The 14,720-nt window shown below is 47.9% G+C and overlaps 1 protein-coding gene across 1 annotated transcript in view; it reads right to left on the bottom strand.

Annotated features, from left to right (window-relative positions):
• The window catches only part of LOC119394516 (cuticlin-1), a 179,815-nt gene that overhangs the window by 124,588 nt on the left and 40,507 nt on the right, over positions 1 to 14,720 (bottom strand). The window contains exon 2 of the mRNA XM_037661840.2: positions 6,994 to 7,035. Coding sequence (XP_037517768.1) covers positions 6,994 to 7,026 — 33 coding nt within the window. The 5' untranslated portion in view covers positions 7,027 to 7,035. The remainder of the gene's footprint in view (positions 1 to 6,993; positions 7,036 to 14,720) is intronic.

The following is a 14,720-nucleotide window of genomic DNA, read 5'->3' as shown; positions in this document are numbered from 1 at the left end:
GATATCTTTAGTGACAACTTGATGATTTTAGTTGCACCGTTGTTCTAAAAAATTATACTTTCCCGATGTTTTGTTTCAGTAGAAGGTCGTCTTCAGTGTCGCATGACCTTTAACTTAAGGTACAGTAAATGTCAATCACGTAATAAAAGAAGACGCGCTCTGCATTATCGACGGTTGGCACCGAATTCAGTTGCAAAGCAGAATCGGTAAGTGCTTTAGTTCACGTCAATATTTTAATGCTACTAGAAACGGTTTCGTTGTCGTGCGCATCATTATTTATTCTTTTTTAATTATTTATTGTTATGGTACCGGAATCGGCTTTGCAGGCTTCAAAGCGGGAGGGTGTATATAAATTACTACACAAATTGCTATGAATTTCAACTCATTGCTATTCAATTCATCATTGGATACAATATCTTACATACAATATCTGTAGCCTTCCGGTCCCTTGTGGATCGACAAAAAAAAGAAAGAAAGAAAAAAAGAAGTTAGGCCCCTCCAAAAGGAAATTCAGCAAGTTTCAACGAATGGTCTCCTCTGCGCTAGGAATATGACGGTGGCTTTTTGATCAACACCCGTTACAAAATGATGTATGCTACGAAAACATTTTACGGCTATTTTTTCTGACGTTTAAATCTGTTGGATTCTGCCTTGTTTGGAGTCGAACGCAATGCTGACTATTGTCGCAGCCGAGCCAACCAGGATCTTCTCGTTTTCTGCATATCGCGAGATGTCTTCCCTCTTGCTTGTTCATGCATACAACCGTTAGGCGAGGAGGGACGCATTCTTGATGCGCTGTCGTGCTTGTGCTCTTCCGAGGATCGTGTCTCGTTTAGGATGTTTCTCACTCCCATTTCCGCGCGGTCGCACACGGTGCGTGACGTCGTGTTTCCTAGAGATTATGCTGCCGGTGAAATTTATGCCTCCCCTCCACTGCTTCGTGCTCGTTGGCGTTTTTTTCGTTTACTTGTTTGTTTGTTTTTCCCAAGCCGTGGTTGCACCTTGCGCGGTTGCCCCTCTTCCCCGACAACTGAGCTTCTTTCAATTTTTTTTTCCACTTCCCTTTCCACGCGCGCATTATTCCATATCGTGAATTTTAGTACATTTTGTTACGTATTCATCTCTTGGGCGGCGAACGAACGCGAAATTTTTGGCATTCATGCCAGTAGCTGTCAGCCAAATGTTCGAGCTTGTCAACGCAATTTGAGGCGACGTAAAGAAAAATGTATTTGCATGGTGTGAGAGACCCAGGAATCCCGGAAACAGCTAATCTAGTAGAATGCGTGAATACATGTTACAAAAACTTGGAGGACGCTGGAGCTTCGCCTTCAAGAGTAGAACGCGATAGCGTAATCGGGCCCCGTGCGCATCGCCTTCTCGATTGCTAGGCTGGCTTCGGTTCTCGGTGGATGCCTCAACCGTGCCGCAAGGAAACGAACGTCTATGCGCGTAACATTGGCCGTTTCAAACTATCCTATAATGCCTACTGCAAGTACAGTTGCGAAGTGCCCTCTGCACATAATTCTTCCTTTTGCGAATCAGCGAAGGGCCCACAACCCGTCCGTAAGGCAACACGTGAACCTCCGCAGCTGCTCACTTTGTTGATGCTTTTGCAGCTGATGATGATTAACTATGTCTGAGCGCTTTGTAATGGGTGGGCCTTTAAAACGCCCGTTAGTTGCGCAATTCACATGTTTTCACGCCTGGCGCGATTCTACGCTTCTGCCACGCAATATTACATGCGTTAAGGACACCCCTCCCGCTACATGATATTCATATAGCCTTTTTTTTCCTGAAGCAGTTTCAAGCAATGGCGTAGCTCTGAGGTAGAACACCAGCTTGCTACGCAGGAGGCCTGGGCTCCATTGTCACTCGAACCAAATGTTTTTATTATTTTATTTCCATCTTTCTCGATTTTTCGCTCACGGACAACGCTGGTTTTTCGCTAACAACCAACGACACCGACACCGACGCCGGAATTTCCGCCAAACGAGCTCTTGAACGCTATCGCGCTAATAGGCTTCAAGCATTTGATAGAATTTAGAATGCAGTTTTCGAGAGTGTTCTTAAACACAGCGGAAGGGAACTAATGAAGCGAATTCGTTCTCTTCCACATTGCGACCCCGAGAGTCGAGAGTGGACTGGCGGACAGTGTGGCCGGCGGAGTGTTGTCATGTGTATTGTGCACCCTGCCGGGGACGAGGGTAGAGCTCCGTGAGTTGTGCAGCGTGGCCTTTTTAAAGACGATAGTCTTTCTTGGAGAACTTAAACGCAGAAATTTTGGTCTGTCTGTCTGTCTTTCTGTTTGTCTGTCTGTCACCCGATTCAGCCACGCGGCCAAAGTTGAACCACTTGCCGAACGCCCAGCCATCTTGAACTAGTGGCTAGGTTCATTATCGATCAAAAAGCAAACATTACTCATATCTGAGGCGCAACATCACTACATAAGTAATAGGTGGTGTGTTGCTTTACTAGAAAATACATAGATACGTAATTCTAAGGACCCTAGTTTCTTAAAGGGACACTAAAGAAGAAGAATGAATTGATTTAGATTGATAAAGTGTGCTCGGAGAACTCTTGTGTAGTTTATTTCACCACCATAGGTTTATTATTAGAGGAGAAAACAAGTTCGAAGTTCCGTTTTTATATTTCGCGCCGAACTTGGTAATTCGTGACGTAAAAGATTTCAAAGAGCATTTAACGTATTTTGGCGCCACTGGCTCGACGAAATTTCCACAAACTCGTTATGTCAAGTCTCTGGCTCCCTCAGAGGACAATGTACTTCGATTTAACCAATTAAGAACTACGTAGGCCCAAGCAGGCGCCGTCAAAAATATGTGACGTCATGGCAAATCGTGCGAGAATTCAAAGGTGGCGTCGCCACCTGTATTTTCTTTTTGCGGGTTTTCTCGTTTGTTAAGCGTCTTCTCGCAGCAAGTGTAGTATTTTTGGTATCGTGGAAGACTACTTTACTAATGCGAGAAAAATCGTTTTGCTCTTTAGTGTCCCTTTAGGCTGCGCTGAAAATGCGACGCTATGCACGCCGACGAAAGCCCTCTGCCACGGAGGAAGGAAAGAACTTTCCTTCCTCCGTGCCCTCTGCACAAGATGTTTCCCGACGTATTGCCAGATGGCGTCCATATCTCACGCAGTGCCTCTTCTATCGTCTTTCGACGACATTTGCAGCGAAGCACGCAGATACGCGGCCATTTTTTTTTCAAGTCTATTCAAAGAGTTTTTACTAATAAATGTGCTTAGTTTTTGAGCGATGATCTACGGGTTGGCATTTTTGCGACCCGGCGTCACGCCGACGAACGCCGCGCTCCCCCGCTGACCGGCGGGACCACTTCTCCGTGAACGGGTTGCGTATAGAGCCGTCAAGTGCAGAAGGGGGTGTTCATCGAACGTTCGCCGCCCACGTTTGATCCTTTTTACCTGTACCGCCAGTAACGGCAGTGTCGTGGAAGGCCGCGATGTACCCCGAACCAGGATTAGACTGCAAGGCGCACCGGCTGAGAGCCAAGGAAACGGACCATTCCCACCAGGAAAGCTACACGTGGGCAAGCCGTATGCGAGCATTCGAACAGGTTGTCACTCTCGTCCATTTGAGAACCCCTCTCTAATTAATGAGGGGTGTGGTCATTATATTATAGGGCGGAGTTGGTAACAATGAAACTAGCATGACTGCACCCATGTAGATGACCCTTTTTCCCCAGGAATAGAAACGGGGGACACGGGTGGGAATTTAAGCGCAAGATATCGCCCTGCTAAGCAGTCTAGTTGCTTGTCCAACATGGTGTAGAAGCAGATCAACAAGAATCTCTTATAGAAGCTATTAGTGTAGCCCTGTATCGGCTGGCCGCCTAAACTTAGCGTTCGCCTAGTTAGATCAACCTGCCTGATATCACTTTCGAGCACGAGGCTCCCGGAAATACAAGCGCTGCAACTACGTTGGCATCGCAGTCGTGCCAGCAACCTGTGACTTCTCGCATCCGATCATCGGGGACTCAACGCGTCCGGTCATCTCACGTATGCCGCCATCTGTTTACACCTTCCAACTTTCTCATCTCTAGCTATGATCCGCTGTTAACCTAGATGTACTGCCTGTGTTGTGCCTTTTATTGTTTGTTAATTTTGTATTCTTCTCCCTTGTAAGCTGCCATACCACTAGATTAAAAGCTGTTGTTTAGTGTTTTTCCACGCACCTCGATGACCTCTTCGCTGTGTTTGCTTGCGTACGGAACAACATAAGCTGCTGTCATTCCCGTCGCCGACTTCGCGCTGGCGACGCTAGAGTGGAAACTTGTAACAATATATACATAGGAACGACGCAAGTAAATACGCCTTCCAGAAAGTTTCGTCGTTCCTTCCTCGTATCTCTCTGTCTCTCTCTATGTGCGTGTGTACACACACACACACACACACACATATATATATATATATATATATATATATATATATATATATATATATATATATATATATATATATATATATATATATGTATATGTATTTATGTATGTATGTATGTATGTATGTATGTATTGCTTTAGCTAGGGCCGGTAGTCTGTGACTGTGATGGTCAACCTATCAATAGCTGTTGAAGCTTTGCTTGTGAAATGCTTGAAAGTTTGGTTATTCTATGTGTAATGGCATATAACATTACAAGGGCGAACATTTTGGGACCCAACTTATCTTTTTTTTTGTGAAAGCTTCGGAACGTGTCAGCTTAAATAAAAAAAATATCGTTCTTGAGTAGCGATTGGTGTAGTTTTAAATCCTGCGCTAAATGCGGCTCCACTACTGTGAAACCTGAGGAAATGCGTAGCACGGGCACCCAGCGCTTCCCGTTCGTAGAGCTCTCACTGCTCCGTTTGCCAAACTGTCGATGACGTCAATGTTTTAGGTAAGTAAGTAGCGTTTCCCTGGCACGAGTATATTCTTGTTAGGGAGATTCGCAAACTCGGTGTGGGACATGCGTGCTACTTTTTGCTGCGCTTTATCGTCTTCCTGCTACTAACGACAGCTGAGATACGTGTCGTCTGCATTGAGTTCCGTCAAGTTGCTCCCCCATTGAAATGTAGCGCCGGTGGGAGGAGAAATCCTGCACTTGGCGAGGCGGTGGCGCCCTCTCTTGCGCAGCGCGGGAGTCAGCCGCATGTTCCCGAAGCGTTTTTAGCGATTTTAAGTTAATTATTGTGATTACGTCTTGGTTACTTCTGTTAATTATGTTATTTTAGACATCGTTTATTTTTACCCGTTTTTGAGCATTGCTAGCCTTGTTTTAGGCCCACATTGACCACTTGACAAAGGAGGTTTTCACGTGACGTCATCCGCAAGGGGCGCTAGCGTGGCAGTCGCCATATTCGTGGTCTTGCGCGCGAACGTCATCGTCGGACTACGACCAAAGTTCTCGGCAGCACGTGTTATGTTGATATTTTTCTACGAAAACGGCTTTGTAAGGTGCAGCGCTGCCAAACATCAGGCTGTCATATCTCGGATCGCTGAACGACCATGGCTATGGCCGCACACTCGCTGGCGCCGCCTGGTGGAAAGGGCTCAGTGAATACCTCCTACTGAGCGTCATCACGCCACATGGTGGACGACAAGCCGGGACCCTAAAGTGCTGCGCATTTCAAAGGAAGAACTCGCCTATGCTTTTTAGTCACCTGGCATATTCATAGTAGATAAGCCAAGGGCGGCTTCCCTCGCTTCCTCGCTTCCGTCTCGACTTTCCTCGCTCTGCTATTAGGGAAGTAGAGACGGAATGAAAACTTTCAATGGCAGATGACCTTTGGAGAAGTTGCTTTCTACGAGCAAACGCTTTGCCTCGTCATATTCTCATACTTCTTTTTTAGTTATAAATAGACGCGATTTTCGTAACTACCATTAGGTTGGGTCAATGCATGTGCAATCACACGCATCAATAATTAGTAACTGCCATAAGAATTTCAACGATGTGTGTCATGTTACCTCAGTACCGTTAGTTTTCTTTGAAAATTGCTGCCATTTTCTTTACCTGAGGCAACGCACGTGAAATCATTATCGTATCTCGAGTGCAAACACAGAGCGTCGTCCGGCTGCTCGGTTGTTCTCTTTGTGTTGTTACCTCTATTTATTGCTTATTTAACGCTGACTATTTTTTAACGAGTTTCTTCGCTCCACAATGCGAGCTCCGTCAAGTCGTTTCCCCCTTCAACTGTAGCGCCGGTGCACTTAGCGAGGCAGTGTGTCGCAGTTTGTAAGACTGTTCGTGATTATGTGAACACGCCAAACCGTACCGCCCACTTTGATCGCAGTGTTTATGCAGCTCCTTAGTGAGCTTCATACACAGTTGTGCTCGGCTTGTTCAGCTTGAACGTTTTTTCGTATTATAGCATTTCCGCACAACCAAATGAAAGGGGTCCCTGATTGGCTCCTTGAACGCATCTGGAATGTAATAGCTTCGTCGGCTACACCTAGTGGCAAGCCCCGAAAAACGGTAAAATCGCTTCTTGGCATTTGGAGACTAGGCACTGTTCTCCAATTGCCACTCATTCTGCTGTCCTTGAGCAGGCGCTAAAGAATATTGACTGCCAAATGACAGCTCCAGCATAAACTCAAATGAGCAAGGGAATAGAAGAGCCATTCTATGGTGGAGTTGTGAGAGTCGGAGGTGATTACGGAGGTGTTCCACTTTCATTAGCTTAGAGTAATTGAATTCTATGACAACCACTAAGCGACATATTCGGGTGTCGAAAGTGGTGACTTCTCGCTAGCCATACCTTTCGTTTTAGTGCAAGGCAGAACGAAAATTCATTCATTCATTCATTCATTCATTCATTCATTCATTCATTCATTCATTCATTCATTCATTCATTCATTCATTCATTCATTCATTCATGTGATAAAAGAGCCTTGTGAGGCGCGACAAAAGTTTCTCTTTCCGGGTGGCGATTTCGGGTCTCTTTTGAAATGATGCAGGAACTGCGAAATAGTGTGAAATACACTCACCAATAATATTATCACAGGTAGCCTTGGCTGCATGTCGATGGACTGAAACGAAACGGAAAGAGAGCAAGGTTAGAGGACGCGTAACAGGCCCACTCTCTCAGAAAAAAATACAAAGAAAACGAATAGAAATGCTCGTTTGTGCTGTACACGCAGTCAGGCGGGACAAAAGTGAGCGCAGCCTCGGGGGCAACAAGATCCGGGCCATAAAGCTGACACCACTCGGAGACTAGACGACCAACGAGCAGAAACGGAACGTGCCCGATAAACGGTTCCGGAACGAGTCCTTTCTTCCACAGCCGGACTTCTTTTCGGCCTTCGGCTCTTATGTTTTCTCGAAGCGTTTGTTACTCTTTCCCGGGCAATGCTAGAAGCGCTGGGAAAAGTCCTGGGTGCTTGGCGAATAAATGAAACGAAAAACAGCGCGAGAAGACAGGGATGGAAGGGGGCACACGCGCGTCTTCTCGCGCTGTTTTTTCGTTTCAATATGCATCAAAACAAGCTTGCCCACCAACAAGCATTAACAAAGTTGGTGGACCTCTCCAGGCCAAGCGCCCGTGGTCAGCGATCAGTCCTGCAGCATGCGGGTCGGTTGCTCTTTTTATGCTGTACAAGCGTGCCTTGATGTCTGGATTGAAAAAGGAAACTGCCGCCAAAGAGCGATTTCCCAAATGTTCGACTGTAGCACTTCTTCCGGACGAAGATGCCGGAGATTACGGGGGAAGACAATCGTAAGGCCATGAAAACTGCTGATATATGTTCAGCCCGTTCTCAGTTTTTCATGTCATGACCTGGGTACATGCAGGACACATCAGCCTGACGCTAGCTCTGGAGCCCAACGATAGTTGTAGCCCTATCAGGGACGGGAATATGCAGCTACGTGGCGTGTCAGAGCCCACAACTCGACAAGACACCAGCAACGTGTAATGAAATTAAGCAGCGTAGGGCGCGTCAGAATTCATCTGCGTTATTAAAGAAAATCTAACACGCAGGTACCGCACCACGTATGAATCGATGTAATGCGAAGCAAGGTGACCGCACGATGGTTTGAGACTTGCCAATGGTACGAATTACGAATAAATAGAGCGCCGGAAAGGGGTAGGGGAGTCATCACCACCTTGTTCATCATCAGCCGGCGCAAAATTCTGCGAAGAACTTTCGCCACTGCCGCACAAAAGGTTTTCCCTATTTGCTTCAGTTTGGCGCCTTACGCAAGCTGCGTGCTAATTTTCTAATTTCATTACCCCATCTAAATTTGAGCCCGCTCTTTAGCTGATTAAACGCGTTATGCCACCTGCCCAGGCCTCTGAACTCCGCTTCACCAGTTGCTCCACTACGCGGTCTCCTAATGTTACGCCTATTATCCATTCTATTGACCGCTGAGTAGTGCTGGACTCTTCGAGTTTCCTTGTTCAGCAATAAGATCGATTCACTTGAGTATCCTACAACATCGGCTGCTGATCGTCCCTCTCATTCCAATTAAGTGGCGTGGCATGTAAACGGCTTTCGTGTTGTCATCCTTACATTAGAGTAGATCTGTGCGGAACCAGCATCGATTGCCCGACGGCATCTCGATCAGCGTCCCCGCGTCGAGGTAATAGTCTGCCGATATTTGCGAGTCTAACAGGACGAGCGTGTTTATACTGCGTGTCCGATTTGCACGGTTCGTGCGCGGAGTGTCACCGACGCACCCCGTGGCTTTGCCTTGACACAAAACGGCCGCCTCTCGATCCGTCTCAGCCGAGCGAGAGGAGAGGAGCCGAAACCTTGACCCGAGGCATCCACCGCCGCCAACTCGCGTCCACTGCGACCTATACGGTTATCTATACGAGAACCACGAAAGACGCAACAGTGCGCAAGATCAAATGCGCAGATGTTTGCTCAAATAGGCCGTACCTTGTAGCGGGCCCAGCAGTGAACTGTGCAAACAATGTTTCCTTTTTTCCCGCACTGCTTCTGCGCACGCCTTGGAAAGTGAAAGCAGCTTGCAAAGGCCAGCTAGTCCAACACATCACTATTCTGCGGTAATTTATAATTTAGTAATAATAGTAATAATAATTCATGGGGTATTACGTGCCGGCACCACGATATGATTATGAGGCACGCCGTTGTGGACGGCCCCGGATTAGTTGTGACCACCCGGAGTTCTTTAACGTGTGCCTAAATGTAGGTAGACGGGTGTTTTCGCATTTCGCCCCTATCGCAATGCGGCCGCCGTGGCCGCGAATCGAGCCCGCGTCATCGCGCTTTGTAGTCCGATACCTTAGCCGCTGACCTACTACGGCGGGTGTTTCTTCTTTAGGCTTAACTTCACCTGTCAAGGGTGGCAATCAAGACTGCTGCTTAGGGCCTGTCTCCTGACGCATTCTGTGCCCCGGGTAAGTAAAAAGGAAAGCAAACACCATGCAGTTAACGGCGCTTCACCTTTGACGTCAGCAAGTTATATGGTAACGTTTGTGCCATGCCTGTTAAAGCATCGAAAAGAAAAGAGAACAACGCAGTGACCAAGTTTATCAGATAAATGCACTACCACACGCAGGTATGCGCGCCTAGTTTCTTCTCATAATGACGTGTGGAGGTAAAGAAAATGCGCGGCGATGAAGCAATTCAGTGTAAACAGACATTGGATTCAGCCAAACATGAAGTTTCTGTACCTGTTGAGTAGGAGCCTCTCATATGCGAAACTGGCAGTGCGACAGTACTTTTTTTTAAGTGCGAATGCACTTTATAAGCGACCCTGAATCCGCCGTCCCATAGCAACGGCGCGAGGAGCGGAGAGGAGCGTCTGTAGCAACGGCGCAGCGACGTCACACCCCACGTGACTGCGCGCGCTCCGCCCTCCGCTCCGTGGCTGCGCGCGCCCCGCGCATTGCCTGTGGTGATGAAGGCCGGCGGCGAGACGCCGAACGAAAGCGTGCGAAGCGAGCCGAGCACCCCGAAGCCGATCAGGCGCGGGGACGCGCGATGCGTGAGCGAGCGCGGGCCCTCGAATTCGATCGGCCGGACGCGCGCTTCAAGCGAGACTTCCTGGACCGCAGCTTCGGATATAGCTGCGCGGTGTGCGATCGACTGTGGTTCGACAACAACCTGAGCCCCATCTCGGGCGTGCGCAACGCCGCCAACAAGTTGAACGCGTTGCGGGTTCTTTGGAACGAGTTCAGAAGACAGATCATCATCATCAGTAAAAGTGCTTTGCACTTAAAAACGGCCAGACCTCCGTGGGTCGGCTGGCGCGTGCTCTCTCGCTGCTGTCTCCTTCGCTCGGCTCTGCAGTTTAGTCGCGCGCGCCCCCTCATAGCATCACCCCGTGCTTCGCACTTCCTCATACTCCCCTTCGGGGAAATGCGGGTTTTTTTCTCGAGCTGGTAACGCAGAAAACGAAGAGACAAGCGAGAAACAGAGGCACGAGATGAGCGCTAACTTCAAACTAAACTTTATTCTCTCAGCTTTCAGTTTTTAGCGTTCTTAACTGTGTAGCTATTTGCTTCTACGGTTTTTGTTATAGGTGCTCATTAAGATGTTGTGGCGTGTACATTATGCTTGTGGGAGGGGGATGAGGTGTTCTTGGGTGACGATGTGGTTTTCTCACCTTTGCTGGGTGATAAATAGGCGTGGATTCCGAGAATAAACTTACGTTTGAAGTTAGTGCTCGTTTCTGTTTCTCGCTTTTCTCTCTGTTTTTTGCGCACCCTGCTCAGGTTTGCAAACTTGCAAACTCGTCCAGATTTTCGTTCCTTTTTTTCTGCCTAAAGCACTCTGGCTTGACCCCGCGATGCTAAAGAGCGCCACCACTGAAAAAGCCTCAAGACATCGCTAACACTTATCGCTCTCACTGGATCTGTATCTTTGTCCGCTCGCAGGGGGTGTGAAAGCTTAGTTTAGCCTCAGGGACGCTTTTTAAAGACGAAAGTCTTTCTAGGGGAACTTAAACGCAGAAATTTTGGTCTCTCCATCTGTCTTTCTGTTTGTCTGTCTGTCACCCGATTTAGCCATCCGGCCAATGTTGAAACACTTGCTTACCGCCCACCCAGCTTGAACTGGTACGGCTGTTCATACTTGTGAACGTTGTCAATCAAAAAGTAAATATTGCGCATATCCGAGGCGCAACATCACTAGGCAAGTGTTAGGTGGTGTATTTCTTTAATAGAAAATACATAGATACGTAATCCTAAAGGCCCTAGTTTCTTAAGCTGCGCTGAAAATGCGGATGCGCTGAAAATGCGACGCGTCGACGAAAGCCCTCTGCCACGGAGGAAGGAAAGAACTTTCCTCCTCCGTGCCCTCTGCACAAGCTCGTTTCCCGACGTATTGCCAGATAGCGCCCATATCTCACGCAGCGTAGAGTTACTGCATACGCTACCTTTAGGTAGCAGAGTTGCGCATCTGTCTTCCAAACGCCGCTAGCAACCATGCGTTGCGGAGAAGCTGACGCTGGGGCCAAGCTTTGTATTTCTTGATGGCGCCGCTGCAGTGAACTGGAGTGACACTAGTCATTCACATTAAAGTAAATCACCGGTCTTCGGCACGCCAAAGATGTCGACCGGTGACCTGGTAGGCATGTCGCCTGCAAAAACGGAGTGAGTCTTCGCGACATAGCCATGGTTGCTAGCCAGACCTATGCGCAACTCTGCTACCCAAAGGTAGCATATATAGTAACTCTAACGCAGCGATCCTCTATCGTCTTTCGACGACATTTGCATCGAAGCACGCAGATACGTGGCCAATTTTTTATTTGCGCACCCAAAAGCATACGATTTGAATGAAGTTTCTATTTATTTCAATCGGCAAGATGTTACTGGGGCTGGAAGTGTGTACCCCTGTGTAGCAAAGACCAAGACAAGCAGTACGCGCTCACGAGTAGGTTGCGAGTGAGTGTTACGGCGGCTGGCCTCGTTAGTTCCTTACATCTCGAACAGTAGAGAACAGGGATCGATGTGGCTTCTAGCGATAGTGAACTCGCTGGACCACTAACAACGCGATTGTTCTCGCGTGGTAATGAAATACCTGCGCGTTACGCTACTAAATAATAAAAAAAGCTTATGAACTGTATATCTTTTGCACGCTTGCCATGCTTGCTGCGAGCGCAATAAAAAAAGAAATAAAAAAGACCAATAGCAGAACTTAATGAAGCTGATTCATATTCTTAGTCATAATAGCGTCATAATAACAATGCAAAGTGACAGAAACAAGTCCGCGCTCTACATTTTAATGTGCGAGCTGCGCAGTGCAAAAGCAAGAAAAAAAAAAAGCCAATCCGAATGATGAGGTATGCACTTAGTGGTGAGATATAAAGAGAACCGACAGCTGAGAGAGTTGGTGCCGACTCATATTGAACGCGCAACACACCACGAAGACGAGAGACAGCTAAGCAGGTGTACTACATATTGAGTTTCGATAGAGAGCGAAATAAGATGGCGAATTTTTAACAGCGCGAAAGACACGTGAGGACAGAAGGGAGGAAAGAACGCACGTTTAGCATTTTTTGTCCTCTCTTCTGCCCACTCAAGTCTTTTGCGCTGGTACGTAATCATGATGGGCCAACACGCTCATTCCTACACGCTTCTGCGAAATAAGAGCTTCATGGCGTTGGTGTTTCGTCAAACCTCCAAGCTACCTACAAGGTTGCTCCCATACCCCGTAATATGGATCCTCAACTCTGTAGATGGGAGGCCCGAGTCGGGGCTTTACATAAAGAGCACTCAAATAGGACGAGCGCAAGATATGTAGATGCAGCACTCCACACTGGTAATCGCAACAAGGCTGTAGCCACGTTGGTCGACCGTCGTCTTCGCGAAATCACCAGTGCATCAATTCGCTGCACCTCCATTACGCAGGCTGAAGAAATGGCCATCGCTTTGGCCATTGCTACCGGCAACCGCCAATGACGGTCACTAGATATTCTCACGGACTCTCAAGCGGCCTGTAGAAATTTCTGGAATGGACGAGTCGGCTGACCGGCGATTAGCATTCTTCGTGGTGCACCAGATCCCGACGACACTCTTGACACACGAAACCCTGTCATCCGGCACAGGATAACATGGAACTCGGGTCACATGGGGCTAGAAGGAAACCAGGAGGCAAACAGGGTGGCTCGAGGGTACACAACAGCACCCCTTGACCCGGCCTCCGAAGAGCCTATCCCGGTCCCGTGTGAATATGCGGCCATCCTAAATTACTACAAGGGACTCAGACATATCTACTCCCTACCCCATAAGAAGCTCACAAAGGAGGAAGCTGCCAGCTGGCGCTTAATCCAGACCGGAACGTATCCAACCTACATTTTCTCAATAAAATGCGCCCAACAGAGTACCCTGCGCGCTGCCCATGGTGCTCTGAGAAACCCACACTAATACACACTACATGAACTTGCCGGGCCATCCCCGGCCTGCCCCCCATTGACCAAGCGAGTGTGGAGCGGTGAACCAGTGGACCAGTTACTTGCCAGTGATAACCTTGATGATCAGACCAGTTTGATCGACAGGGCACGCAGGGCGGCAACTGCCTGTGGCGTCCTGGACTAAGGGCAGCAAGCACTGCCAGGTGGTACTTGCGGACCAAGATGGCCCCGCACCACAAACCCCTTTTTGTTAATAAATGTTTTTCCTTCCTCCCTTCGTGGTGGGAGCGGGGTTACGCCTATGATCAGTTTCTTGTCTTTGTATTTTGCCCCTAGTCACAACACGCGACCTTTGAAAGAGAGCGCTGGCTATAGTTTCCAGTCGATGTGCCTGCTCGCCCTGCTCGCATGCAGAGGAGAGCGTTTTACCTATCGCGTGCTCTGTTCGGGCGCCGTGATCACGATACTATTCAGTCATGTTTCGCAATGATCTATTCTAATTCGACATTCCCCCACGCGACCTTTTACTGGAAATGTAGTAGTAAGTCAACGACCACAGTGCACATAAAATGGCGTGTTCGGATGCACACGTGATGGAGAGTTGAAGGTGATCATTCAGAGCATTACTCTTGGTTGGAATAACTGAACATTCAAGAACAAATTTTGTGATCACACCGCTCTGTGTGGTTTCAATACGCTTGTTGTCCCTGGTTATTTTGTGGCCGTTTGTAGCCATTTACTTCGAACACGCTTCCGCTGCAGTCATCTGCACCTTGCCCTGAATACAAAAGAATGTGACGCCCCTAAGGCCACCGCCAACATTGACAAGGCTGCCCATGATTTACCTGTCGACGTAACTCTGACAAATTAATTGTTGCTCTAGTTCATTTGACAGTGCTGACGAATTAAATTAGTGTCACGAAATCAAAATGGACACAGGAAACTACGACAAGGCGATTTCACAGCATCGTCGCTCCCCTGGCACCGAAGCTCACATTCGGAACACAAGAGATTTGATGAACGAGGCAAACTGTGTCACCAGAGGTGAAGATACATGCTCGTCGCACGGTCCGTCCAATCTTACAGCCTTCACAAGGCTCCATTTGATGTCTCAGAACTACGCGCCTGATTACGATCATATTTTACATGCGATGCTGAATTGTGGTGCAACGATGGAAGAGAAAAGTAATACTTTAAACCTTACAATTGAAGCTGTCTAGGCGACTGCTTTGAAAGCAATCAAAATAAGATCGTCTGAAGTTAAACCGGCGACTGCTGCGCCATCATAGACAGGAAGAACCTGCAACGCTTCCTTGAATGGCATCGAGCCTTACATCACATTCATCGAAAGAAGCTAAGGACGAGTGCCTCTCTCTCACACACACCGGTCGGC

The sequence above is a fragment of the Rhipicephalus sanguineus genome, chromosome 5 (genome assembly GCF_013339695.2).
Source record: "Rhipicephalus sanguineus isolate Rsan-2018 chromosome 5, BIME_Rsan_1.4, whole genome shotgun sequence".
NCBI lineage: Eukaryota > Metazoa > Arthropoda > Arachnida > Ixodida > Ixodidae > Rhipicephalus > Rhipicephalus sanguineus.
This window is presented reverse-complemented; position numbering and strand designations above follow the sequence as displayed.